Genomic DNA, 27,165 nt, shown 5'->3' with positions numbered 1-27,165 from the left:
GCTATGGCGGCAGGCTGCCATACAATAGCCGTGGGTCTAGTACACTGTACCGTGGGTAATAGTTCGTGCTTCATCGAAGTTCTTTGACGAAGTAGATTTTTGAAATCCGGTGTAAACGGCGGCCCCATGTTTGAGAACCCGGCAAAAGTTCTACGAAAGCGCAGTACCGGGGGAAAGCAACATTGCTTTCGATACTTCTTTCGATGCGATTTTCGATGCGTGCAGTCCTGCTTTTCCCCGGTGCTGTGATTTCGTGAAACTTTCAACGGCTCTTCAAAGATCGACTTACCGTTCATGCCAAGTTTCAACAATATGCTTCGTCGAACAATTCCAATCAAAAACGAAATATAACCCACGGCTATTATTATGCCAGTCAGCCACCACAACTCCCACAACGCTGTCGGCCATGGATGGATGATAGTGGCTGCACCAGCTGTACATTGGCTAGAGGTAATATAACTCTACCAAAAAGGTGGCCGCCAGTGGCCGCATTCGCGGAGCGGGCAAACACGATCCAGCAAATAGACATAGAAATCAGTGTCCTGTACTGACTTGCGGAACAGCAAACAGACAGGCGAAAGCAGACTCATACTACTTTTTGTAATATTATAGATGTTGGTGTTACTCTTTCGGCGAATAAGCATCACATTACACAAGACAGGATGATTTAAGAATACCCGCGTATATGCCCGTTTTGGGCGAAGTATAGGCGAGCGGACTGTCGGCAAACAAATCCGCCAGGTGTAGGCACTGCGCGTGAGCAGAAACCAGATTCGTGTGAACTGAAGCGTTCGCGCATGCGCCGCACCGACTACGGGGCCACGGGAGCAGCGTGACATCAGAGCCGCGTGTTTGTCTATATAGCCGTGTGTTTCAATGTTTTGTTCGGCAAAAAAAAAAAAAATTGATACGACCAAGTAGCTAAGAAGCCACAAAGAAGAAAATGCAAAACTTTTACAACTCCCCCTAAAGCCGAATTAGAGCACAGCTCTTGAGGAGGAGGAGGGGAAGGAACGGAGGGGACGGTATGCCCCTCCTCCTCAACTGTACCCACTCCTCCTCCCTCCTTATCTACTCCTCCCGTGCTCCTCGCCTCCTCCCCACTCCTCCTCCTCCCTCTTTCTCCTCCTCCCTCCTCCCCCTCTCTCTCCTTATCCCCCTCCTCCTCTGCCTCCACCGTCTCCCTCCTCACCCGCGCGGTGGGTTATGGAAAACATCCCGTAATGCAACGCGCGCGTCACCGCGGTGCATTATGGGACGTTTCCCATAATGCACCGTGCGGTTACGCCAACGGCGACGTCGACGCGTTACGGTCATGCCGACGGCGACGGCGACGCCGACGTGTCACGCCGACCCGTTCCGCCGACGCGCTACGGTTACGCTGACGGCGACGCTGACGCCGACGGCGACGCCGACGCCGTTTAAGCCCGAAAGGGGCGCCTAGAGATGCGGTCTAAAAAGAAAGCTGTGGCCAAACTTGCGCCCGAGCGACTAGATCTTCTTTCAGCACTGCACATCACTTTTTAGAGCGCAGCTCTTAGGGGCCCGTTCCCGGCTTGAGCGGCGTCGCCGTCGGCGTAACCAAGGTCATCCAAAGGTCACTTGACCCCCGAGGTCATCCCAAGGTCAACCCAAGGTCACGTGACCCCTCCCCAAGGGTAACGTGACCCCAAGGTCACGTGACACCCAAGGTCTCGTGACTTCCCAAGGTCACCCCAAGGTCCCGTGACCTCGGGTCACCCAGGGTCACGTGACCCCAAGGTTACGTGACACCCAAAGTCACGTAGCTCCCCAAGTCACGTGACCCCCGGGGTCACGTGACCCGGATGACGTCATCAGTGACGTCACTGATGATGTCACCGGCATCCGCATCGTCATTGTCATCATCACTGATGACGTCATCAGTGACGTCACTGATGACGTCATCGGTATCCGCATCTTCATCGTTACTGATGACGTCATCGGCATCGGCATCGTCACGTGACCCCCCTAGGTCACGTGACCCCCACCCAAGGTCACTTGACCCCCCAGTACCCTTCCCTCCTCCTCCTCAAGAGCTGCGCTCTAATTCGGCGTTACAGGGAGTTGTAAACGGCTTTCACTTTTTCTGTTCACCCCTAAGCCGACAGTGCCGGGAACCTACGTACACGAGGGACGAGTAATTCGTGCAACTTTCGACATATGATCTCTCTACCGTAGATACCCAGGCGCAGTGATCGGTCTCAAGTGATGAAAGGAAGACGGTTGGTTGGTTCAGCGAATGCGTAGCACCCACTACATTGTTAGTTTAAGGATGAACAAAATGTAATGAAATCGAAACACCAGATTCGTGTTCACTTACTTTTAAAGAAGTTCATTAACAAAGTAGTGGCAAAGTAACTTGTGACGGATAAGGAAAATGAATCAGTCGGTCGAAAGTAACTGCTAATACATCGATGTTAAGAATGAGTAATTAGAAATAGTATTCAATTACAGTATCTGAGTGCCGAGCCAAAGTATGTCAATTGCAAAACGCGTGATCTTACCCCCTTAATATATTGAGGTATAAAAAAGTTATGATAGTTAGAATTACCTCAAATGTCTGATAAACGTGTATTATTTTAGGAAGGAATACTTACTGAACAATTAAAAATTGAGCCCTTGCCTATGGTGCAACGAATGCCTGGGAAAGGACTACCCCATAGGATTTCACGGATTGAACTGCCTCCTTTGGCCAAGGCTTCTTACAGTGGTATGCATCACGAATGATTTTACACGCTAACATGCATCGACAACAAAGGCAATTGTATCATGATAATGTTTGTACTTTATCGACCTTCATGACGTGTTAATCTACTACCCAAATTAATAAAAAAACAATAAACAGACCGATAAAGTTTATACCGTAAAACAGGGCTGGGCAGTATCGCGATACAAATGTATCGCAGAGTGTTTCCATGTCGCATCGTACAATGACTGTCCGGGTCATATCTTCGCTAACTCTAAAAATATATGTGAAATCCCGGTTCTTTGGAGGAATATTCAGCTATATGTGAACGCTGCAGCTAAAATCTCCCTGAGGTATAAAATTGACAAGCTCGAAGAGTGGACATTGCCGAAATTTCGCTATAGTAATTTGCACAGTAGCCAATGTCACACCAAAGCAGGCACGCGGTTCGATTTTTGTTTTGCGTATATTTTGTAGTCAGTTTGCGAAACGCATGCTATATATTTAAGATTTGATCAATATTTCTTTGCAAAACAAGAAATACGAAACACGTAAAAAAACACGACATAAAAATTAAATAGCGCAAAGTTTAGACAAAGTACAAGGGACAGAACATGTACACAGGGCAAGCGCTAGTTGGATATGCATGATATAAAAATCAAATAGCGCAAAATTCAGACAAAGGACAAGGGAGAGACCATGTAGACAGGAATAGCGCTTGTCCTATCTACATGATCTGTCCCTTGTCCTTTGTCTAACCTTTGCGCTATTTAGTTTTTTATATCATGCATATCCAACTAGCCCACCTCAATATCTCAGTAAAAAACGCGTTTTAGAGGTACATTCACAAATTATTTTGCAATAAACACCATTATGCGAAACGTCGCAAAATATTTTAAAATGTGCGTTTTGAGACGCAGGTAATGAATATATAAAACATATTTGCTGAGCCATTATTGTAATATTGTTATTAATTCGAAACCTAAGTAATTTTTCGAAACGTAGCGAAATTGCACATCAATATTTGAGAAACTATCTTTTACTTCCTTTAAACTGTCCTTAACTCCTTGCATTATCATGAACTAACTTGAGATGGCTCAATATTTTGTAGCATATAACTTTGAATTGAGAAACCTGACAACAAGCCTTCACTCGAATTGAGCTAGCTTGTCTTCGTTATAGGGGTTTCGCCGCTCGACGTCGGATCCAAAGACGTACTCTCACTGATCTCAATGACAATTGCTGGATCGCGTTTGCCCGCTCTGCGAATGCGGTCACTGGCAGCCATCTTTAGGTAGAGTTATATTACCTCTAGCCAAGGTACAGCTCCTGCAGCCACTGTAATCCATCCATGGCAGACAGCGTTTTGACAGGTGTGGTGGCAGGCTGCCGTCAAAATAGGGTAGATGATATTTCGTGCTTGATTGAAATTGTTTGACGAAACATGTTTTTGAAACCCAGCTGAACGGTAGCGCGATCTTTCAGGACCCGGTGAAAGTTTCACGAAATCGCAGCACCGGGGGAAAAGCAGCACAGCTCGCATCGAAAGTCGCATCGAGGGAAGCATCGAAAGCAGACGCCCTTACGGAGTCTGCTTTCGATGCAAGCTGCGCTGCTTTCCCCCGGTGCTGGGCTTTCGTAAAACTTTCTCCGGGCCCTCAAAGATGAGGCTGCCGTTCACGCCGGGTTGCAAGAATCTGCGTCGTCGAACAACTTGAATCAAGCACAAATTATCTCCTACGGTACAGTGTACTAGATCCACGGCTATTTTATAACACCCGGCCGCCATTGCGCTGTCCGCCATATTACTATGATGGCTAGAGATGATATAACTCTACCTAAAGATGGCCGCCAGTGACCGCATTTCGGTCCATAGGTGGAGCTGGTCAAACACGATCCAGCAAATAGACATAGAGATCAGTGCGTACTCTCTAGAACTGACAAAGTGTGTGCTGCAGTGCTGGTCTATTGCAGAGCGCAAGATATCGTCATAACTTAAAACCATGGGACTAGAAAGAATAAAAAACGGACAAGACAAAATCTCAGAAACAGCTAAGTTGATATATAAATCAAGAAAATAAAACATTAGTACCAAAGTTTTGACCAGACGTGGCTTGACAGGCTAAATCCCTACAACACTAGACACGCTTCCGACAACGAGCATCCGCCGCCGAGCACACGTAAAGATAGTCTCCGCGAAGACTACGATAACCGACCGATTTCCTAATCTCAGGGTGTTCGATCATGATGTTTCCTAAGTAGTTCGTTTGCCTGCGTTCACTTGACAGAATGTCGTGGTGTTCCAAGCTTTGTTTCCAAAGAGTGTCGGGGGATGTCACTGCTGCCGGCAGCTGCAAGCAGCATGAATGGCAGATCTGGAAACTCAAGCACGCACACAAGAAACGTCGGCCACCGCGTAAACAAAGCGAAAGAAGTAGTATCCGGGGGGTCGCTATCTTAGAGTTAGACATTGTGAGGTGGAAAACAAACAATACCGGCTTATCACTTTAAGGTGTAACGGGAAGTGCAAGGAATCTAGATAGAAATCGGGCACCACAAGTACGTTTTCTGGCTGTAAGAATTTCACCACGCTAACAAAATACTTGGAGCCTAAAGAGAGGCATTCAGAAACTCTCGCATTAGCATTTAGAGAGAACATGTCAAAGAAGAGTTCTCTCGTTTTGTATATACAGTGACTGACATTCCTTGTGTGCGCGCTTGAGTTTTAAGGCAATCTTCCATTCATACAGTTCGCAACTGCCGGCAGCAGTGGCGTCCGCCAAACTGCTTCGGAAATAAGGAGGGAAGGGGGGGCGGGGGGAGTTGGCTTAAAGGGGTGGGGGTGCAACGATTTTAAGATTAAAAAAATATGCATCTCATCATTTCACGTTCCTTACTGTGTCCCGAGGGATGGAGAAAACATCTCCTTCATTAAAAAATGTCGCGAATCGACTGCATAATCGCAAGCAAAAGTCGAGCTTTTTCCCCCACCTGAAGCCGCAATGGCAGCCGAAGGAACTATGGCGAAAAGATGAAGTGACCTCGGTCAGCTCTAAGGTGCACCATAACGCCCGCTAATGTCAGCAGAGAGGGGGAATTAAGCGTCACCCGAGAGAGCACACGGGAAGCCACACGGCACCGCGAATTAGGTCACTTGGAGAGGGACTGGGTGTGGCCCTGAAGACTGGGAGTGAGTTTAGGAGTGCCAGAAATGAAAATATTTATATTTTCTTTACACAACAACTAGGACACGAAGGCAAGATCTGTTTTATGTTCTTTATTTTAGAAGAGTCAGAGGACAACTTCCACAAATATTTGACCGAAGTCCGGAAATCATTGCACCCATTGCACAAGAGGAAACACAAGGAAACAGAGAGATAAAAAAAGCCTTCAGCCTTTCCACCCTGATGAAGATGGAAGACCAGCGAAGCTGTAGTATGGTCGGAATGAAGTAATGCCCGTCCGCAAGTCGGCAAGCCCGAGTGGAAAGGCTAGAAAGGTCTCCGCCACCTATGAGTGACGGTGGCAACCCGGCAACCGCAAGCCGGTTGTCTGATTGCCGCCGTCGCTCATAGAGGGCGGTAGCTGTCCAGAGTTTCGTATCATCATTTGTTTGCTGACGGACACGGTACTGGGGAAATTAGCCCTGAACAGCTCCGCTGTAAGAAACAAATCTTGGAACGGTATGATTTTCCGAGAAGTGAAAGCAGGCGAACGAGCTGGTTAGGAATGATCATAATCTTACGCCCTGAGATTAGAAAGTTGGGCGGTTCTCGTAATACTGACAGAGATTATCTTTGCGCGTGCTTGACGGCGGATGCTCGTTTTTGGAAGCGTGTCTGGTGTTGTAGAGATTTAGCCTGTCAAGCCACGTCTGGTCAAAACCAGTTGGCGACGTCATGTTCTGTTTCCTTGAATTTTTCTTGCTTTAGTGTGGTCGCAAAAGCTCAGCTGTTTCCGAATTTCTGAGTTGTGTTGTCCGCTTTTTTATGCTTCCTAGTACCATGGATTTAAGTTATGACGAATTTCTATGCTCTGCAAACGAGCAGCGTCGTTGCACACACTTTGTCCCTTCTAGAGAGTATCTCTTTGGAGCAAACATCGTGCGGCAAAGCCCTTATAACGTAAACAAGCTAGCCCAATGGGCGTGAAGGTTTGTTGTTGCTTTTCTCAATCGGAGCTCATATGCTACTCAATATTTCGCCATCACAAGTTAGTTCAAGTTACGGCAAGGAGTTAAGGAGTGTTGAAAGGAAATTAAGATGGATTTTCTAAATATTGATAAGCAACATTGCAAGTTTTAGAGAAATGATATTAGTTTCTGCCTTCATATGAGAACTACAATATTGGCTAAGCAAATATTTTTTTTTATATTCACTCGCTGCGTTTCAAGACGCACATTTGATATATTCAGCGACATTTGGCATAAACTTGTTTGTTGCGAAATAATTTGTCAAAATATATCTAAAACGTGTTTTTACGTGCTTCGTATTGTTTTTGCATAAACATTTATAATTTATTTTTTAATATTTTTTGTGCATGATTGAAATTGTGAACAATATATATATATATATTTATATACAACGGGCATGGTGGTGGGAGGCCGAAGGCGTGGGTTATATATATATATATATATATATATATATATATATTTAACTACGTGCTTGCTTTGGTGTTACATTAGTGGCTGTGCAAATGCTTTGATGAAATCACGGCAATGTCCACGCACTGAGCTTCGCAATCTTATATCTCAGGAAAAATGTAAGTACGGCGGCCACATATAGCTAAATGTTCCTCCCAGGAACATGGGTTTAAATTGTATTGCCGCGCGCCAAGTGGGCAGCGCGGCCGTAGCCTAACGGTTATCGCGCTTGCCTCCCGCGCGAAGGGCCAGGGTTCGATTCCTGGCCGCGGCTATGCATTTTTGTAACACTGTAATGTGATGTTCTGGTGAAATCGAGAACCGTCTAGCTGATTCGAGGTCAGAATGTTCTACGCGTCGAACCGTAATTGTTACTACTTGTCCTTCGTCACTTGTCCTTCGTCACTTGTCACGAAGGACAAGTGATGAGGCGGCGAATAACGGAGTAAACTGAACGCTTAATCGGGCGAACTTGTACCCAAAAAGTAAAAGGAGAAAGAAAGATAACAACAGAGCGTCGCGGGCGTCGAAGGCGGCGAAGCAGCGAGATCGAACGCTGAGGCGAAAACTGACTCCGGCTTGCCCTCGGAGCCGCTTTTGTACACACGTTGGCTTCTGGAGCATTCGACGTAGAAGGTTCGACGCGTAGAACATTCTGACCTCGAATTAGCTAGACCGGTTCTCGATTTCACCAGAACATCACATTACAGTGTTAACAAAAATGCATAGCCGCGGCCAGGAATCGAACCCTGGCCCTTCGCGCGGGAGGCAAGCGCGATAACCGTTAGGCTACGGCCGCGCTGCCTACTTGGCGCGGGGCATTACTCCCCCCTTAAAAAGTGCATCGCCCCGATGCATCCCAAAACAAAACAAAGCACATAAAAAGAACGGCAAACTAAAGAGTCACTTGAAACACATAAGATCCACAGTCCTATCGAGCGTAGTAGGGCTTCAGGCGCACGACGTGGACGACTTCAGGTCGTGGTGGGCGGCGTGATGATGTTCTTGTTCCGTCGGGCATCACCTCGTAGTTCAGCTCGCCGAGGCGACGAAGTACCTTGTATGGTCCAAAGTACCGTTTCAGCAGTTTCTCACTGAGGCCGCGGCGACGGATGGGCGTCCACACCCACACCCTGTCTCCGGGCTGGAAGTGAACGTCCCTGCGACGAAGGTTGTAGCGGCCAGCGTCGACGCGTTGCTGGTCTTGAATCATGAGTCGGGCGAGCTGGCGGACTTCTTCGGCGCGTTGAGCAACCGCCTGGGCGTCGTCGCTCTCATTGTCAGATGGCTCATGGGGCAGCATTGCGTCCAGCATGGTCGTTACCTTCCGACCATGTACCAGCTGGAAAGGGGTGAATCCAGTGGTCTCCTGAACCGCCGTATTGTAGGCAAACGTGACGTAGGGCAACACCTCGTCCCATGTCTTGTGCTCTACGTCGACGTACATAGAGATCATATCGGCGATTGTCTTGTTGAGTCGCTCGGTCAGCCCGTTGGTCTGCGGGTGGTATGCAGTGGTTCGACGATGGCCGGTGCCACTGAGACGAAGAATCTCTTGCGTCAGCTGGGCCATGAACGAAGATCCGCGATCTGTAATCAGAACTTCGGGAGCGCCGTGCCGGAGGACGATGGACTCGATGAAAAACTTGGCGACTTCCACAGCAGTCCCTGAAGGAAGAGCTTTCGTTTCGGCGTACCGCGTGAGATAATCTGTGGCGACGATGATCCAGCGGTTCCCCGACGTCGAAGGCGGAAAAGGACCAAGTAGATCCATTCCGATCTGTTGGAAGGGTGTAGTTGGAGGAGAAATGGGCTGCAGAAGTCCGGCCGGCCTCGTCGGCGGTTTCTTGCGTCGCTGGCACTCGTGGCATGATCGTGTGTATAGGTGGACGGTCTTGGGGAGCTTCGGCAAGTAATACTTTTCACGAATACGGGCCAGTGTCCGGCTGTAACCAAGGTGTCCGGATGTCGGGTCGTCGTGGCAGGCTTGGAAGATCTCTTCCCGAAGGTCACTAGGGATTACCAGCAACCACGGTGTTTTGTTGTCGCCGAAGTTCTCTTTGTAGAGTACACCTTGTCGGATGGCGAAGGTCGGCAGTACTCGTGAGAAGACACGTGGCACGGTACTCCTGCCACCTTCCAGGTGCTCGATTAATGCGCGCAGCTCAGGATCGTCCCGTTGACGCCGTGCCATATCGTCGGTGTTCACTGCTCCTAGGAAGCACTCGTCGTCATTGTCGTCGCTGCAGCCGGAAGGGGTTTCGACGGGGGCTCTGGACAGGCAGTCGGCGTCGCTGTGCTTGCGGCCTGACTTATAGACCACTGTCATGTTGAACTCTTGTAGTCGAAGACTCCATCGAGCGAGGCGTCCTGACGGGTCCTTCAGGTTCGCAAGCCAGCAGAGCGAGTGGTGGTCCGTGACTACTCGGAACGGGCTCCCGTACAAGTACGGACGAAACTTCGTTATTGCCCAGACGACCGCAAGGCATTCTTTCTCAGTCGTGGAGTAATTTTTCACCGCCTTGGACAATGTCCGACTTGCGTAGGCGATGACTCGCTCGATGCCTTCTTGCACTTGGACTAGTACTGCGCCCAGTCTCGCGTTACTTGCGTCCGTGTGAATTTCTGTTTCCGCATCCTGGTCGAAATGTCCAAGCACAGGAGGAGTCTGGAGTCGCTGTTTCAGTTCGTCGAATGCCTGCTGTTGCTCCTCGGCCCATTCGAACTTCTCGGCGTCCTTCGTGAGATTCGTAAGTGGTGCGGAAATCCTTGCGAAATCCAGAACGAAGCGTCGATAATAGGCACGAAGTCCAAGGAATCTTCGCACGGCCTTCTTATCTGTCGGCGCTGGAAATGCCGTGACGGCGCGAGTCTTCTCGGGGTCTGGGCGGACGCCTTCGTTACTAACCACGTGGCTAAGGAACTTCAGTTCGTCATAGGCGAACCGGCACTTTGACGGCTTGAGTGTGAGTCCGGCGGTCTGAGTGGCTTGAAGAACAGCTCGGAGTCGTCTCAAGTGCTCGTGGAAGTCAGCTGAAAATACCACGACGTCGTCAAGGTAGACGAGAGAACTCTGCCACTTCAGCCCTGCCAGTACGGTGTCCATGACACGCTGGAAAGTTGCTGGCGCCGTGCATAGTTCGAAGGGCATCACCTTGAACTCGTACAGTCCATCCGGCGTGACGAAGGCTGTCTTCTTTCGGTCCCGTTCGTCGACCTCGATTTGCCAGTAGCCGCTCTTCAGGTCCATCGATGAAAAGTATCGAGAGTGGCGCAGCCGGTCTATAGTGTCGTCGATGCGGGGGAGTGGGTAGACGTCTTTCTTCGTAACCGTGTTGAGCTGCCGGTAGTCCACGCAGAACCGAAGAGTTCCGTCCTTCTTCTTAACCAGCACGACTGGAGAGGCCCATGGACTGCTCGAAGGTTGTATTATGTCGTCATTCAGCATCTCTTGAACTTGCTGATGGATGACCTCCCTTTCCTTAGCGGAGACTCTGTACGGCGATCGATGTACAGGGCGCGCGTCGTCCTCGGTAACGATGCGGTGCTTGGCAACCGCGGTCTGGCGCACCTTCGACGACGTCGAAAAGCAGTCGCGGTATTCGGGGAGGAGGTTAATCAGCTGACGCCGTTTGGGGTCCGGAAGCTTAGGGTCAATGTCGAGCTGCGCTGGCGACGTACTGTCTTGCTGGGGCGGCGAGGATTCGTCAGTAATCGCGGTGATTTCGGCGGGGTTTCGGAGCTTCTGGACGTGGCCCACGGCTGCACCTTTCGTGAGGTGTTGCGTTTCGTTTCGGAAGTTCGTCACGAGGGCCACAGTCCGCCCATCCTGAAGTTCAGCTACTCCCCTGCGACGCCTATGCCTCTTCCCAGGAGCAATTGGAAGCTTCCCTCGAGAAGAACTTCGCCACAGGAAGCTTCATCGATCCCGACAAGTACGAAAACACTCGACCGCGGTGGTAGGTTTACGTGGTTTGCGAGAACTCGGACCGTGGGTGACGTCGCTTGGGGTTCCTCCGCTGGCGGAGCAGGTTTTCGTAGCGTCAGCCGGTTTGTTCCGAGGTCGATGACGGCGCCATACTCGCAGAGAAAGTCCATTTCGAGGATAACGTCCCTCGAACAGTCTTGCAGAACGACGAACTTGACCGGGCACGTTTCACCGTGGATCTCGACGCGAGCAGTGCATCTCCCGACTGGTGTGATGAGATGTCCTCCGGCGGTTCGTATTTGGGGTCCTTCCCATCAGACTTGTACACGTTACTGAAAAATAGTAAGGAATTACATTTACAATTACTCGAGGCTAAATTGTAATTTATTACAATTACAATTACCCTCCCGTGAAAGTAACCGACCGTTACCCCAAAAAGTAATCCGTTACTTTCGTGGCGTTACTTTTAACATTATCGCCTTCAAGTAAGAAACAAAGGGAAGAGGGTTATTCAAGTTCTTATTCTTGTCACCCGTTCCATTTAATGACCTTGAGTATTTTGAGCAACAGCTGGCTCTCGAAAGCCTCGTCAGACATTGTGTTCTTTCTTACTCAATATGTCGACTGTTACGCTGAACACCATTTGAGCTGAGGCACTGGATGGGAGTGCCATATTGTTCCTCACGAATGCTTCATGCTCTGCATTGAGCGTTTTCAGCGAAGCAAGGGAAGTACTATTTACTTCGAATGTAGAGCAAAGCTTCGTCGTTGCAGCCGTTGCCTGCTATTCGGGATTTAGTAGATCCTTCCGATACCTCCGATACCCGCGATAACGGTACTCGATAACGATATGATGCATACGCAAAGACGGCGGCGAAGTATCGGATATCATTATCGGAGTCATCGGACCGTTCTACTAAACTTCTCCATTGTCTAAGTCGCGAAGCTGTAGAAGTCATCAAAAGCAAAGCATAGTTGTAACAGTAAGGGGATAATTAAATAATAAATAAGGTTTGGCTCAATATTCTTCTTCCTTTGGTTCTGAACAGTTCAAGCCTCACTTGAGACGTTGGTGAATAAAAAAAGGTTTCCAGTATATAAATGTAAGTAACAAAAGAAAAAGAAGGACACTCATAACAACAATTAATTAGAACGTCGGTTAAACAAGGAATAGTAAACGCACGTTTGCCGTGTGTACCTTTTTTGGTGCCGTTCAGAAACGCACGTAGCACGGACCGACTGCTGTAATTACTCCGGTGTTCTCCAGATAGACGTCCGCTGACGCCACGGGCAGCAAAGGGTAGAGTACTAAGTAATCCGCGCTATGGCCCGGGCCCACTCACGAATTTCACTCTCCTCAAGCCCAGAATATCAAGTCTACGTCAGCCACCATTATGTTTTATTTGTAAAAATATCTGCTTGAGATAAGATGCGTCCTGCTGGGGCAAAACAGGAAGAAGAAGAAAGGAAGACTATTACCATTTTCTAAGTGCTCGCAAAAAGCTGACTCACAAAAAGGATAGGGTAGACGGAGCGTTGTCTCGTGTTGTGACATTATGAAAATGGTCGTAGTCACTATAACCGAGAAGGACATTGTTAATTCTTTCCAGTGCACTTACCGCCTCGAGCTACTCGAAGAGGCGCACAATCACTTGTTGTCCTCCCTCCCTCTCCCCCACGTCTTCAATCGCAAAGAAAAAATAAAAGAACTAAAGAAAAAGCGGAAATGACTTGCCCCCCCCCCCCCCCTCTTTTTTTTTTCGTAGAATTGTTCATTTGGATTTTTTGACTGATGTTAGGGTCTAAAAAAAAGATAGATTCAGGGGCTTGGTGTTGCAAAAAAAGGGTTGCGGAACTGAAGAGTGCCAAGCCTCCCTTTGCGCTGGTCGATTCGCGTGACAGTGTCACTGCGCTCGGATTTACGAAAGAAAAAAAAAACTATTTAGAAATGTGGGGGGGGGGGGGGGGTTGACAAAAAAAAATGTAACGGATTACAAGGAATCCGTTACGTCAAAAATGTAAGGGAATTACTTTAAAATTACTCTAGAAAATATGTAATTATTCCGTTACTAAATTACCGATAAATGTAAGGGATTACAAGTAATTTCGTTACTTGTAACGGATTACGTACAAGTCTGCTTCCCATGGCGTCATGACTTTTCGAAGGCGGCGGGAGAGCCTCCCACTCAAGACTGAGTAGTCTGCTCCGGTGTCCACGAGTGCCGATGCGTCGTGGCCGTCGATGACGACGTTTAGGTTGTTGGACACCGTTGCAGGGGCGTCGTAGCGATGCGTGGCGTCGGGAGAGTGGGAGCGCTCCGGCGTTCTTGGAGGCTCTTTACGTCGGTTGTCTTCGGCAACTCCACCTCCAGGGGTGGCCGCGCCTAGTTTCCCCGGTGAGGAGCGAGGGGTGACAGGCTTTCACGCCGGGGTCGGTGCATCGGCGAAGCTGGACGTCGGGGCGATGGCGACCGGAACTCTCGGCGGGACGCAGGCTCGGGGGACTGGGGTCGTCGCAGGTACTCGTCGATCTCCCGAGGGCGTTGACCATACCGGGGGCGCGGGTCGTTTGGGTGGAATCCGCGCAGCCCGAGTCGTCGGCATGAGCATCGGCGGTACACATGGTCGGCTTCCCCGCAGTGGTAGCAGAGCGGGCGTCGGTCGGCCGTTCGCCACACATCGGTCTTCCGGGGTACACGGGGCTCCTGGCTGGCGTACTGGGGCTGGTCGTCGCGGCGTCGGTCGTGCTGCGGCGCAGGAGACTGGCGTCGGGGCGGCGCGACATAGGCGCGAGGAGGAGGTGGTGGCCGTCGGGCCACTGCGGCGTAGGTCACGGTGGGCTCCTCGGGTGCAGCTACGTTGGCAGGAGCCTCCAGTTGAATTGCCCGCTGAACCTCGTCGCGGACAACTTCGGATATTGACACCGAAGCCGGCTGGTGGGTAGCAGGCAGGAGCTTCTTAATTTCCTCCCGGACGACGTCCCGGATGATCTCGCGAATGCTGGAGATGCTGGAGCCAAGGTCGCAAGCGGACGGCGGAACCGCGCTGACGCCGGGTAGCCTCTGGTAGTGGCTGGCTCGGGCTTGCAGTGCACGCTCAATGTTCGTGGCCTCGGTTACAAATTCTTGAATCGTCGTCGGTGGGTTGCGTACGAGGCCACCGAAAATGTCGTCCTTCACGCCGCGCATCAGGATACGCAGCTTCTTTTCCTCGGTGGACTGAGGGTCGGCGCGGCTGCTCAGGCGGAGGACGTCTTCAACGAAGCTGGTTACCGTTTCGTTGGGCCCTTGAGTTCGTACTTGAAGGAGGTCTTCCGCTCGCTGTCGTCGTGTCTGGTTCGTTAATGTCTCCTTCAGGCCAGCGATACAGGCGTCCCACGACGTAAGCGACGCCTCGTGGTTCTCGAACCACTGCCTCGCGGTACCCTCCAAGGAGAAGTAGAGGTTTTGGAGGCGCTGCTCAGGGGTCCATCCATTATGGCGTGCTACACGTTCGTAGTGCAGGAGCCAGTCCTCTACGTCTTCGTGGGTCTCGCCATGGAAGGTCGTCGGGGTTCGCTGGGCAACAGGCAGGTAGACGACGGCGGCGGCGGTCGGGGACTGCGATTGCTGGTCGTCCATCGTCGGCCTAGTAGGCTGCCTGGTCCTGGGTGGCAGAAGTCCGTATTCCGGGCGTAGACCTTGGGTGCGACGACTGGTCCGAGTTTCAGGCTCCGCGTTGAGTGGTCTTGTCACAGGGCTTGGAATCGGGCTTGCACTGCGGGCCCTGGGAGGGGAACGCTGTACGGGCATGCGGTACCCCGCACCTCCACCAAAATGTCACGGGTGGTGACTAAAAAAACAATAAATAAACAGGAAGAAATAAACGTTTAATGTGGCGAACTTATGCCAAAAATAAAAGAGTACAAAAGATAATAATAGAGCGTCGCGGGCGTCGAAGTCGGCGTGGCAGCAGAGTCGAACGCTGGGGCGAAAACTGACTCCGGCTTGCCCGCGGAGCCGCTTTTGTACAAACGTTGGCTTCTGGAGCATTCGACGTAGAAGGTTCGACGCGTAGAACATTCTGACCTCGAATCAGCTAGACGGTTCTCGATTTCACCAGAACATCACATTACAGTGTTAACAAAAATGCATAGCCGCGGCCAGGAATCGAACCCTGGCCCTTCGCGCGGGAGGCAAGCGCGATAACCGTTAGGCTACGGCCGCGCTGCCTACTTGGCGCGCGGCAGTATTTATTACAGAAATATCAAAAATATGACCCGGATATTCATTGTACGATCCGACGTGGACACACCCCACCGTAGTATCTCAGAGTTATTTTTAAGAATCTGTATATCTGTATCAAGTTAGACTTGAAAAAAAAAAAAAAAAAAAACATTGTAACATGCGTCGGTTGCGTATGAATATTATGCCGGTGTTAGGTATTTCGGTAAAATTGCTGTAGAAGCTCAACTGTCGGGATTACACGATAAACTGAAAAAACACCTTTTTGGTAATACTGCTGCTGCGTCTGCATGACCCCATCTACTTGCTACATTCTATCGGAGTCATGGACGCCAATGTTTTTTATTCCCATTTTTTAAAGAATAGAAGAGAAATGCTGCTAACCGAAGTATGCCGTATTCAGTAATAAAAAAAGAAGCCTGGTTCCTCTATTAGTAGTTTCTTAAAACTAAATCTTTAACGAATAAACATAATTTAGGTTCTCTTCAAATCGACTAGTAGTGCTTTAGCAACTATGCGCCATCCCACAAAAAAAAAAAAAAACGGACACGAGGTTTTTTGGCGCGAAAAGACGTGACGGAAGAAATGAGCAACCGGAAAGGGGATTGTCCCGGCTTAAACGGGACGTCCGGTCGCCCTAACCATTTGGGAATACATTTTGTATGTATCTGCATCTCAGTATTGCGGGATACTTTTCTGCCATTTCTGCAGAAGTTTTTCAAGAATATCAAGTTAATAAAAAAACAAGCGTATCTCAGTATCTGCATTTTGTCCGTAAAATACACGTGTCTCAGTGTTTGTGTTCTGGAAATCTTTTTGGAGTATCTCTGCCCATCCCTACCGCGAAACAATACAGCATTGTATGTTGAAATACCGTAATATAATTAAGCTCAAACAGAAACACTTCACTGGATGCCATATTTGAGGGCGATGTTTAGAGCGCAAGCTCCGAACGAGCTCTCATTAATAGTCTGCTAAAACCGGCAACCTTGATGGTGCTGGATGCCCGCTCCAAAAGGACTGCAGAAGCTCGCCGTCAGCACGTGCTCAGCAGCAGCGCACACGGATATGGCCGTCAGTGAATACTCCCTGTATACAAAGTAACTAAGATTGGCGCACAGACTTTCTGGCCATATTCGGCAGACTGGAAGGGGGGGGGGGGGGGGGGGGCGGGAAGAGATTTTTTTTTTTTTTTTTTATAAATGACCGAACTGTTTCTTTGAGGGGGTGGAATCCATCCAAACCTCTAACCCCACTCCCCTTCGGCGCTGGGGTGGGGACCATACGAAACATTGAATTTCGGGAAGATGTCTTTGCAATATCCTCAAACAAACATAACTCATCCTTTAATTAATGCATTTCGCTACCTCATGCGGGTGGTTTTTATAATACTTAAAAGACAACATATTAATTTTGACGTACTAGATATTTGAGGGCGAGAGAAGACACGGGCATGCTCTTCAATTTAAATATTATTCAACGTTTTAATATACCATTTCTCAATTATCCAAAAACTTTGGTTATGTTGGAGGTGAAATCACATATGCTGCGCGTATTAGCTTATGCAAATGTAAAATTTCTAAATGAAACCTCTGCAAAAACACCATATTGCACTTGCGCTCGAAAACCTTATTTTAGTAATTTAGGAGGGTGCGCATGGCGCTTGCTCCTACGTTCCCAGCATATTTCTGCATTTCCGTTTTCAATATTTTGGTAAATGGACTTTCAGTGACTGATTTGCACACGAAGTGTTACATTCGTCGACAACACTATCTTAATAAAGCTTTCAAAATACACACGATTAAGCGGGCAAGTGTATGGGATGTCTGTATCGCTAATAGATAAAAACTCGACACAATGCCCTTGCTGAATCGAATAATAGTCGTCTTTTACTGCCCTCTATGCACTGAATATTTTCATAAAATGCTTCAAACCGCCAATCATTGTTTTTACCCAAGTATCATCTGTAAACTCGTACCTTTAACTGGGTGTTACTATATCATCGAATTTAACATGGAAACCTCATATCGATATAATAATCGCAAACGCTAACCGAATGTTATGATACCTGCGACGAAACTTCCGAACGGCCCCAGTTTACTTTAAACTTCTTCTTTATGACACTCTTGTACGGTCAAAAATGGAATACCCAGCCTCTATTTGGGATACTAACTACCCCTTTCTACATAAATCTCTTGAGATAGTTTGAAAAAACGCCGTTCGTTTCATTCTGTCTAATTAAAATCGAACAGCCAGCATATCATCAATGAAGTTCAGTTTGTTGTTGCCCTCTTTGTCACTGCGTAGAAAGTTTTTTTCGAGTTTGCCTGTTTCATTAAGTATATCATCATCAGTCGCTGCGAGACCATTTCTTTACATTGCCTAACTCTTACTCTTCGCGTCTGGACCATGAGAATAAAGTTGGATTAACACGTTGCCAAACAAACACTTTTTTATTAATTTATCTCGCACACGTCAACCAACTGGAACCACCTTTCAGCAGATATCGCAACTATACCCGATTATATCCTTTTTCACGAATCTTTGTTTACGTTTCTGTTCGATGAGCCAACATGAGTCAATTTATTTTTGTTTATTGTGTTCGTAACAAATGTTGCTCACAGCTTTTGCCAATCGCACTGTAGTTTTGATATTTGAATGTATACTGCTTCATGTTTTTTGTCTTGTCATTTTGTTTTATTTTTGTTTGCTTTGCCCCTCCCCTCTACAATGCTTCGGCGCTTGAGGGTATGTACCATAAATAAATAAATAAATCAAGAACATTCTCAGTTGAACAATTTTAAGCCCAATCGACTTCAACATGCAATGATAATGACACGCTTTTCCAGCCGTAAGAAAATAATGATATACGCGGTATACCAAATTATGCTGTCCATAGTGCTATCAACATTCTAAACTACGAATTAAAAAGAAGAGACATCACATGTTTAACTGAAGAGAATAAAAGCAAAACACTTTCAATAATATTTTCATTTATCCAAGAAGATATTAATAGATTTGCCATGCATCAAGGGGATGCTATCTGATACTTGAAAAAAAAATGAACATCATGATTACGAGCCAGTTAGCGTTTTTTTCACCAGGTGTGTGCACATGGCGCGCACAGAATTAGCGTCAAGCTAAACGCCGGCACATGTGCAGAGCCGAGAACAGCACCGTGTCATCAAAGCCACGCGTAGTTGTACACGCAAAAAGAGTGAGCTGTTCAGGATATTGAATATTTCTCAATATTGTCCTCGCACTAACATATCTAAAAGTAGAAATATTATGTGGTGCGAACCATCATTTGGCGCCGAGTTTATGGGGATTTTTTCTAGGTTGTTCATTACGACGATACGTGACGGATTTTATCAATGACAGCGTAAGTCAATGATGATTCATGTATGACACGAGCTTTTTTGTCAGCTGAAATAGCAGGTACTTGTCACTGCGAGCTGTGTATGAAATTTTCACGTGCCCACTGTGCACCGAGTGCGGTGTGTAAACGAGGTGCGAACTATTCAAAGATAACAAAAAGTGCCAGTATTTGACCCGGGGACAATGCAACGGGTGCAAACCATTGTAAAAAATAAGGTAATATAGACTACGTCATTGAGCATTTCAATTATCGTGTGATGAATTTTTTTTCAGATCTAGCGGTCAAAAATACATCGAAACTGCGCCTATTAGGTAGGCATTCTCTTCGCATCATGTGAGAATCTTGCTCAAGCACTATTTGAATGGCATACAGACTGATACATACAATAATTTACCTTTCTGTACAGAAAACCGACAAGTTGCACCCGCTCCCCTTATTGTCTGTGAACTCTTTATATTGGTAGATTCTGTCTATGGCATAACTTTCTCCAACTTGTTCACGTATTTAATTGCCCTACTGAATGCGGTGAGTTATCATTCTTTACAAATCTCGAACCAGACACTGATAACGAGCGGCAATGTTAAGATACGATGTTATGCAGTACGTATATTGCCCTTGCAAATTGTATTCAGAAGCGTATCTTGTGAAAAAAAAAAAGTCGCAATAAGCCCTCCATGCACCCTGTTACCCTGATAATACACATATTATTCTGGTATACATACTGTTTCACCAACGACTAAAAAAAACGAACACTTGAAATAAGTAAACGATATCTTCCGGATAGCGTTGTCGTCGCCGTTTTCCGGATAACGTCGTATTCTAGGATATAAATAATGGTATTAGAAATCATTCAACAGATATAAATAGAGAACGTCGAAAACAAAACGGGGTGAAGTAGCGGTAGGCTCACTTCCCCAGGTAGCACGTCAGAGAAACACCCAAGTGGGCACAAGCTTTGCAATTGTAGGGGCCTATTTTGGCCTAATGCTCCGAGGCGTTAGCTAGTGTCCTACTTCTTTTTTCGCGTTTCTATGACTTTCCTTTGCTTCGCCATATAATTGACGAAGTGCTAGACGTGATCCGAAAATTCCATAATATGAACCTATATCTGGCACTTGTTTGGCAAGTTAGGCCCAAATGCGTCAGGTGGTAGAACAATCACCAGCGGTGAATCCTAAATTTGGTTTTGCAAACAAGGAACAAAGTATTCAGTCTCTGCGCAAAGAAGGTAAAGTTTAGCTTTACCCTGGCTTCTTCTTGCTTTTTAAGAACCCATATTTGTAGACAAAAAAAGTATTTTAACCTTGAAAACTATGCTAACTTGTGCTAACTTCAAAAGGAATTTGCTACTTTACGGTATTCAGTAAGTTCATCAATCGCTTTCCATTTGAGTAATTTCTACACTATTCAAATCAGTTTTAAGGTAAAACTCAGTAACTTGACTTTATTACTTTTTTAGTAACTTGTAGATGTCTGATGTTTGCCATTGGTTCTCAACAATTGATGCTTCGCGGACCCCTTGTGGATCGTCGGAGATGATAGAGGATCCCGTTCCTGGGGGGGGGGGGGGGGGGCTGGGGGGGAGAAGGTTAATGCATAGGTTAATTTGATAATCATTTAATAAATGAATGTAATTAAGGGCTAGCGTAAAGAGACTTCTCTCATTGACATACACACGACACAATTTATCCGAAAAGTGGAAAGCTTCTTTTTAATCTGAAAAGAAAACAGGCTCGAGGTACACCTGTGCACTTCTTATGAGTTGGGAATGCAAAAGCATGTACATACTACTTCCTCTCCGCGTGTTGGCGTGTTGACGTTCCGTGTCTGGCGATTGGGAACCTCGTCGACGCGCTCCAGCCACTGGGACCGAAGTGTAAAATGAGCTTTGCGCGTGGTTTCATAGCTGGGAGCTGGCTTGACTTGGAGAAAGGATTTAAGGTGCCGTTTGGCGCGGTTTCAAAGCTAATGACGTCGGCGCGCTCCATGAGATAGTTAAGGCCGACGAGACATGTGACGTCACGATCCTCCTTTCCTTTCTTCTTCACTTCGTCCCCTCGAGCTGGTGAACCGAAGCGAGAAGCAGACAAGACTTCCCCTCATTCTCAACTGTTGCAGGAGGAGCGTGACGTCATAGTTCGTGCGATGCTGCGAGCGATCGTACAGTTTGGATCGAAAGCGAAGATGAACTTGATTTGATTCAATGAAAAGTGGAAAGAAACATGTAGCATCACACTAATTTTCTTTTAATGAAAATTTCTCCGTTATCTAATCCATGCGTTCAAACTAACGAGTTTATTCACAATATGAGGAACCGAAAACAATCTGTGTTATCTTTTTTTCACATGAATGCGCGCTCCATGATATCGAAAGCTGATGACGTTGAAGTTCCTCTTAGTACCATGCGTTTTTCTTTCAGCCTACTTATGTTCTCTTATACCTGGTATACTTCGGATTCATGTGACTTCGTCTTGCCTAATACAAACATTTTTTTTATACTTCGAAATTCTAGAAGTGGGGGAGGTGTTTTAATGCTTGTTAAATTATCATTGAATTGTTGCATTATTCCCAATTTTACAGAACTGAATATCTCTTTTGAATTTTTGTCAGTACCCTGGGATAAGTACGTTTTCAGTGTGTTATATCGATCTCCCTCTGGAAATGTTAACATCCTGCTTTCTGTACTTGATAAGCGATTCAGTTAATTTATTGACAATAATTATACCTTCTCCCTTTTGAGGTGGTTTTAATATTGATCTCTTAAAAACATCAGCTCTGCACGATGAACTATTTTCTGCAGTCTAATCAAATGGCATTGCATTGTTGTATTAATACAAATGCAATGAGAATAACTACAGAAAATGGCAGTGCGTTACTTGATTACTTCGTTACAAATTGCAAACAGGAAGATATTTATGCTTCACGTTTAATTAGCTACAACATTAGTGATCATTAACCCATCTCCTTCTTATTAAGACGCACTTCTCAGCTTGCAAACACAAATCAGAAGGATTCAGAATACGCAACATTACATCGTAAAGTACACATTCATTTAGGGAGTTCAGTGGTACCGCTAATCGGGACCCTGTTTAAAGACCGACCAACGAAACCATTTTGCGCAAGGTAGGAAAATGGCCCTCGCGCCCTCCTCTTTTCACCCTCTCCCGAAAATCACATGACGGCAGGGGCTTCTTTTGTGTCGGCTTTTTCTGTAGGGATAATCCTCAAAAAGCGCGAAACGAGCGGCTAGCTGCGAGCGCCACGGCGACCTTGAGACGTCCAGGTGTCTTCCCTGGTTGACGCGGGCACGCTCAATCCGTGAGATTGAGGACGCCAGCGCGACCGAACGCTTTTTCCCATGAGCTGCAGGTCCGAGGCCGCTCGGTCGGTGAAGATCAAGGGGTCGTGGTATGCTGCGTTCGTTCCAGCAGTCGCTCTCTGGCATCGCGCGGCTGCTGGAACCATTTCCGTGTCTGCACACGGATTGGCTTCCGCAATAAAGGGTTCAGGTCATCGATAATACATTTATTTACGAAACTTATAAATCAAGTGGCTTTCCCTAATCTCTTCATTACTGTTTGAAACACATCTCCTCTCATAGATTGTTCATCCCATTTTGGACTCTGCGTATTTATTCATCCTTACCTCTTCTTGATGTATGTTTTATTACTTGATAAAGACCTTCAAATATTGGCGCGGGCTTGCGCGATCAACGCTGTACCGGATTTATCCAATATTGGAAAGATTGGCGCCAGGAGGGTGGAAGGAGGGTGGAAGAAGCAAACCGAAATTCTGGCTTGTAATGAAGACGGCGCTGTCGTAAGATAGGTCTGCTTCATCCGCCTACACAATGCCCCATCGTTTGCACTATCGCAACTTCTCAGTAACATAGCTGTATACCACATTTTACTCATGGTTACTATAGATGTGGCCCCACAGGCTTTCCCGTTATGAGCGAGTCGACTTTTTAACGACTGGCGACTCTCCTGAGTGAGAATAAATATTATCACATTCCCACAACATCCACCCCTAATTTCTCTCTTCCGCCCGCCCGCCCCCCCCCCCCCCCCCCCCCCTTTCTCGAGTTGGGGACATATCACGCCAGTCCAGGAAGCAGCCTGCAGACTGCGCTTTTCGGCTACTCATTCTGAACAGATTCGAGCGTGGAAGTAAACACATTGCATGAACGACGCCTAGTTTATTTGCAATCTAAATAATGTGGCTCCACCGTTGGAACCCAATCAATTTGATCATCAATCATTATTTGTTACGATTTCATGGTGAAAGTGTGTTCGTCGTGATGCCACAAAAGCGATCGATTCAAAGGGAGAAATAAGTCCTCGTATTTATTTTGCGGAAATACTCGCTCCTGTGCCGCTCTAGTGCGTAAAGTCAGAGCACCCGAGGCAGTGCGTAATACTTTACAACTGTCGTTGGCCATGAAATATTTGTGGGAAGTGGGTAAAATTGCGTACACCACAAAAGCATATTTAAACGCAACAAAATATCGCAATTGCAAAAAAAAAAAAAAATCAGCCTGCGAAATCCGTTGCTTTCCACTTTCTCTCTCTCTCTCTCTTTTTTCGCGCCACTACAAAAATAGCGGCCGAGCAACGAAATTCTATCAAAACCTCGCTTCTTGGAGAAACGGCAACAGGCTATACAGTAGTGAATCTGACAGGGAGTTTGTACAAATAATAGGCGACCATTGAATCTAGCCTTCTGCACAAATCATGCCCGCGATATTTCCATTTTCCTTCCACGCAATTAGATGGCAAGACGCTGGGAGAATTCGTGTGCACTAACCTGCTGCTTCTAAAAGAAAGTACCAGATTTATAGTGCATATTAATTTAGATGTAAATAGTTTAATCAGTGTGCAAAAACATTCGAGGCATGGAGTATGACATGGAAGCATGGCGGAAAGCAGCTTGCTGGAAATAAAAGTCTCTATTGCATTGCACTGGTGTGAAAAATTATTCCATATTTTTGTTTTATTTCTGTGCGAAAATAAAAACAGCGTTTAGAAACCGAACACTGTGCGTTTTCAGGAGTGCCGAAAGGACATAAAAAACCGGGACAACCTGAACAATACGAGGCGCCTTGCGTCACTCAGCTTGTCCTGGTTCCTTGTTTGTTCGGAGCCTTTCAAAAGGGGATGAAAAATTATGAACCGAGTGACCCGACTTGCCACATTAGAGCAGTTCATTTCCATATACGATAGGCTGTCTTCAAGCGCCTTGCATAGTTCAGCTTGTACTGGTCCATTTTTATTTTCGGTTCCTTTCAAAAAGAGAGCTCTAAGCCACTGGACCAGACTACCACATTCATTATCTACGGAAGCGGAGAATTGGAAATGCGACAAAAGGAAAGATTCGCCCGCGTTATTTGAGGCCTATAGAAAAGCGGACCGGATAAAAGGGGGCCGAAATCTCTTTCAAGAAACACACAATCTTCTCTTCAATTCTGTCTAACAATTTGATGTGAAGGTGTACTTGGCTATGACATTATTCGTTTAGGAATCAAGCGAAACTTTGTATCGGATCATAATACGTCTACGTTCACTCCCATTCGATGCTTATCATGTTTTGACTATATGTACATGGGGTGGTTTTCAGCGGTAGGTTTTTAATCTGACTGCCTGCCAGAGCGCGAGCCAGAAAGCACTACGGCCGCGGGCCGTCGCGCTCTTCTCCTTCTCCGTATGAATATACAATCAAAGACGCGGGCGGAGCCGTCAATCCTGCTGGTGTCGGGAACCAGTAAGTCTGACCCTTGAAATGCTGGCGTGACGCAAAACCCAGAGGCGTCTCGTTCGCCCACTTACGTTCTTCCCCGGCGACGGAGATAGTCGTTTACTGGGGATTATCTTCTGAACGGATCCAAGTTACTCGAGCAAGGTCGCATTCTTCTCGCAAAGCCCAGCCACTAAGCAAAGGTAACGGAGAGTGGTTCGAGAGGCGTGCAACCTTTGCCCGCTTGGCCCTCCCAACCGACCATTTGACCACATCTATTCTTGTGTTGGCAGTGGCGAAGTCAGTCTTCTCTTGGAACGTTACGAACTACACGCAGACAGTTTCAGAGGTAAGAACTATTTATTTACACAGTTGTAGGAAATAGCCTCGACCACAGTGGCGCGTAGCAAATAGTGTATGCATATGAAATTACCACGGCAGACAGTGCCGCATGCCCCTCCACCTTTTGTTCCATGTGCCGGCCGCCATAACGTGTTACCGGAATTAGGACTCAGGGCTATGTGCTACGTACTTCCCTTTCATAATAAGATTCCTCTCGTTCATTCTGGTTGTTTTTGTACACACGATTGCAAAAGTATGTCCGCTTGAGTTATACTGTACATTCCGCGGCACTGTTAGAGCGAACAAGAACTCGCCGTCTGATTCTGTTTGTTGTTTCTTGTATAACCGAATCGCTGCTATTAATACTTCTAGTTCTGTGGATAGTGCTCATTTGGTGAACTAACCTAAAATAAACACTAGCTGGTTGTGAATACCTATACAAACAAACCGCGAAAAAAAAAATAAAACCACCGACGCCGTGTTTTTGGTAAGAGTGGACCGAAAACACACTAATTATCGCAGCGGAACGAAAACCAACTATTTGACACCTGGGCTGAATATGTGGTTAAAAAAAGGAAGTCAAGGCAGCATGCATATAAAGAGCCTTAGCAGATCGTGTTTTTGGTGAACGATTCTGGTATCTGCATTTCGCTCTGCCCCTTCTAAGCATACTTTGAAGTGCGTGTTTCGAGCGCCATTGGGCCTGCACCGGGGCTTCTTCAAACTTTCTGACAAAGAAGAAGGTTAGCAAATCATTTTCACGTGCGCGATTACGCCCAGGGTGCTCGCTTCAAAGCATACTTCGCAGCATTAGTGCGGCCCCCGAAACCAATCCCGAATATTGTTGCGGGAGTTCGAAGAGTTTGCTAAAGCGACAGATAGTTTGTTAAAATTCGGTATCCCCTAATTTTGTAAAATCGCTCTGAATTGAAAGCAATATATAAAAGAGGAGATGGCGCAGGCTCTTGGAAAAATGCCTTGAACGTTGAAACTGCCGTGCTAAAAATCGTATGCACATACTTATAACAGGCTAAAAACTGTAATGTAAATCATTACGCCGCTCAGCAATGCGAGTCATGAACAGAAAATACTTGTGTGGCCTAGCCTTTTTTCTTTATATTTCATTCGTGACCGCCATTGCGCTCCGTAAAAATACAGTGCGAACTATCTAACATTTTGTAGTATATGTCGCGAATTGTTACATCAAGTTATAACCTAAAGCTAATTGCATTCGTTTTCCTCCGTTTATTTCAGATATTCGGATGTTCACGCGACACTGAGATGGACGACATAACAAATGTCCCTACGTACACATCACGAAAACGCATGCGAGATGGAACAGAGAAAACGTATGTATGCAGCCGAAGCAGTCTTCGACGGACTCTCAATCTTACATTTTCCGAAAAGGCTGATATGGTCGTATTTGATGACTTACTGAAACAGGCGAAAACCACCTATAAATCTGACACCCTCGGAAGCCTAATGATCAGGTCGATGCGACGACTCCTTGAACCCGAACTTCGTTACACGGAGGAGAGATCGGGCTCGAGTGCCCCATGCACCGCGTGCAACGAGCTGCATGGTGAAGAGGACTCGTGCACGATAGCTTCCGACTCATCACGTGAGCACACTCTAGTTGTCTGCGACCTTGCTGCTCTTTGCGAACTCATTCAGACTGCAGCGAAGCACAGAACAGTATGCCCAGAACCCAGCCTCGTCTTGGAGAAGGTGACGCCACGAGGCTTTGCGTCACGTCTGCATTTCAAGTGCAGTAACCACTCACTAGTTCTCGACACCAGCACGGTTCGCGGTTCCATCCGGGTCGTTGATTGTTTATTCACGGTAGCATATGCCTGCTCCTGAATGCTGGCAAAACAGTTCGAGAAATTCTGCACATTTGGCGGGCTACGGTATTCGGCACGAACCCTGGAAAAGGTGCTAACGCGGATCGCAGCTACTGTAGAGGTACTGAAGCTGGAAAGCCTATCAGGTGCGCAGCGGGAAGAAACGGAAGCCACTGAGCAGGACGGCTCCGCTTTGGCAGCAATCAACATCGAGACTGATGCGCCATGCCTGCCGCAAGAATTCTCATCATACGGACGTTGTCGCACTTGGTCAAAAGACCCACAAAGTAGTCGGAATCGTCCATGTGAGCAAGAAAGATGAAATTTCATCCCAAAAGCACGAAGCGCACGGAACAAGAGAGCTGTA

The 27,165-nt window shown here is 47.0% G+C and overlaps 1 protein-coding gene across 1 annotated transcript in view; it reads left to right on the top strand.

Annotated features, from left to right (window-relative positions):
• Positions 1-27,165, top strand: part of LOC115332233 (venom metalloproteinase antarease-like TtrivMP_A) — a 68,784-nt gene that overhangs the window by 17,875 nt on the left and 23,744 nt on the right. The window contains exons 4-6 of the mRNA XM_040205382.1: positions 2,605-2,731; positions 19,152-19,190; positions 19,286-19,404. Coding sequence (XP_040061316.1) covers positions 2,605-2,731; positions 19,152-19,190; positions 19,286-19,404 — 285 coding nt within the window. The remainder of the gene's footprint in view (positions 1-2,604; positions 2,732-19,151; positions 19,191-19,285; positions 19,405-27,165) is intronic.

The sequence above is a fragment of the Ixodes scapularis genome, unplaced genomic scaffold (genome assembly GCF_016920785.2).
Source record: "Ixodes scapularis isolate PalLabHiFi unplaced genomic scaffold, ASM1692078v2 PGA_scaffold11__112_contigs__length_91849675, whole genome shotgun sequence".
NCBI classification, from domain to species: Eukaryota; Metazoa; Arthropoda; class Arachnida; order Ixodida; family Ixodidae; genus Ixodes; species Ixodes scapularis.
The sequence above is the reverse complement of the archived record's forward strand: the minus strand, read 5'-3'. Positions and strand labels throughout refer to the sequence as shown.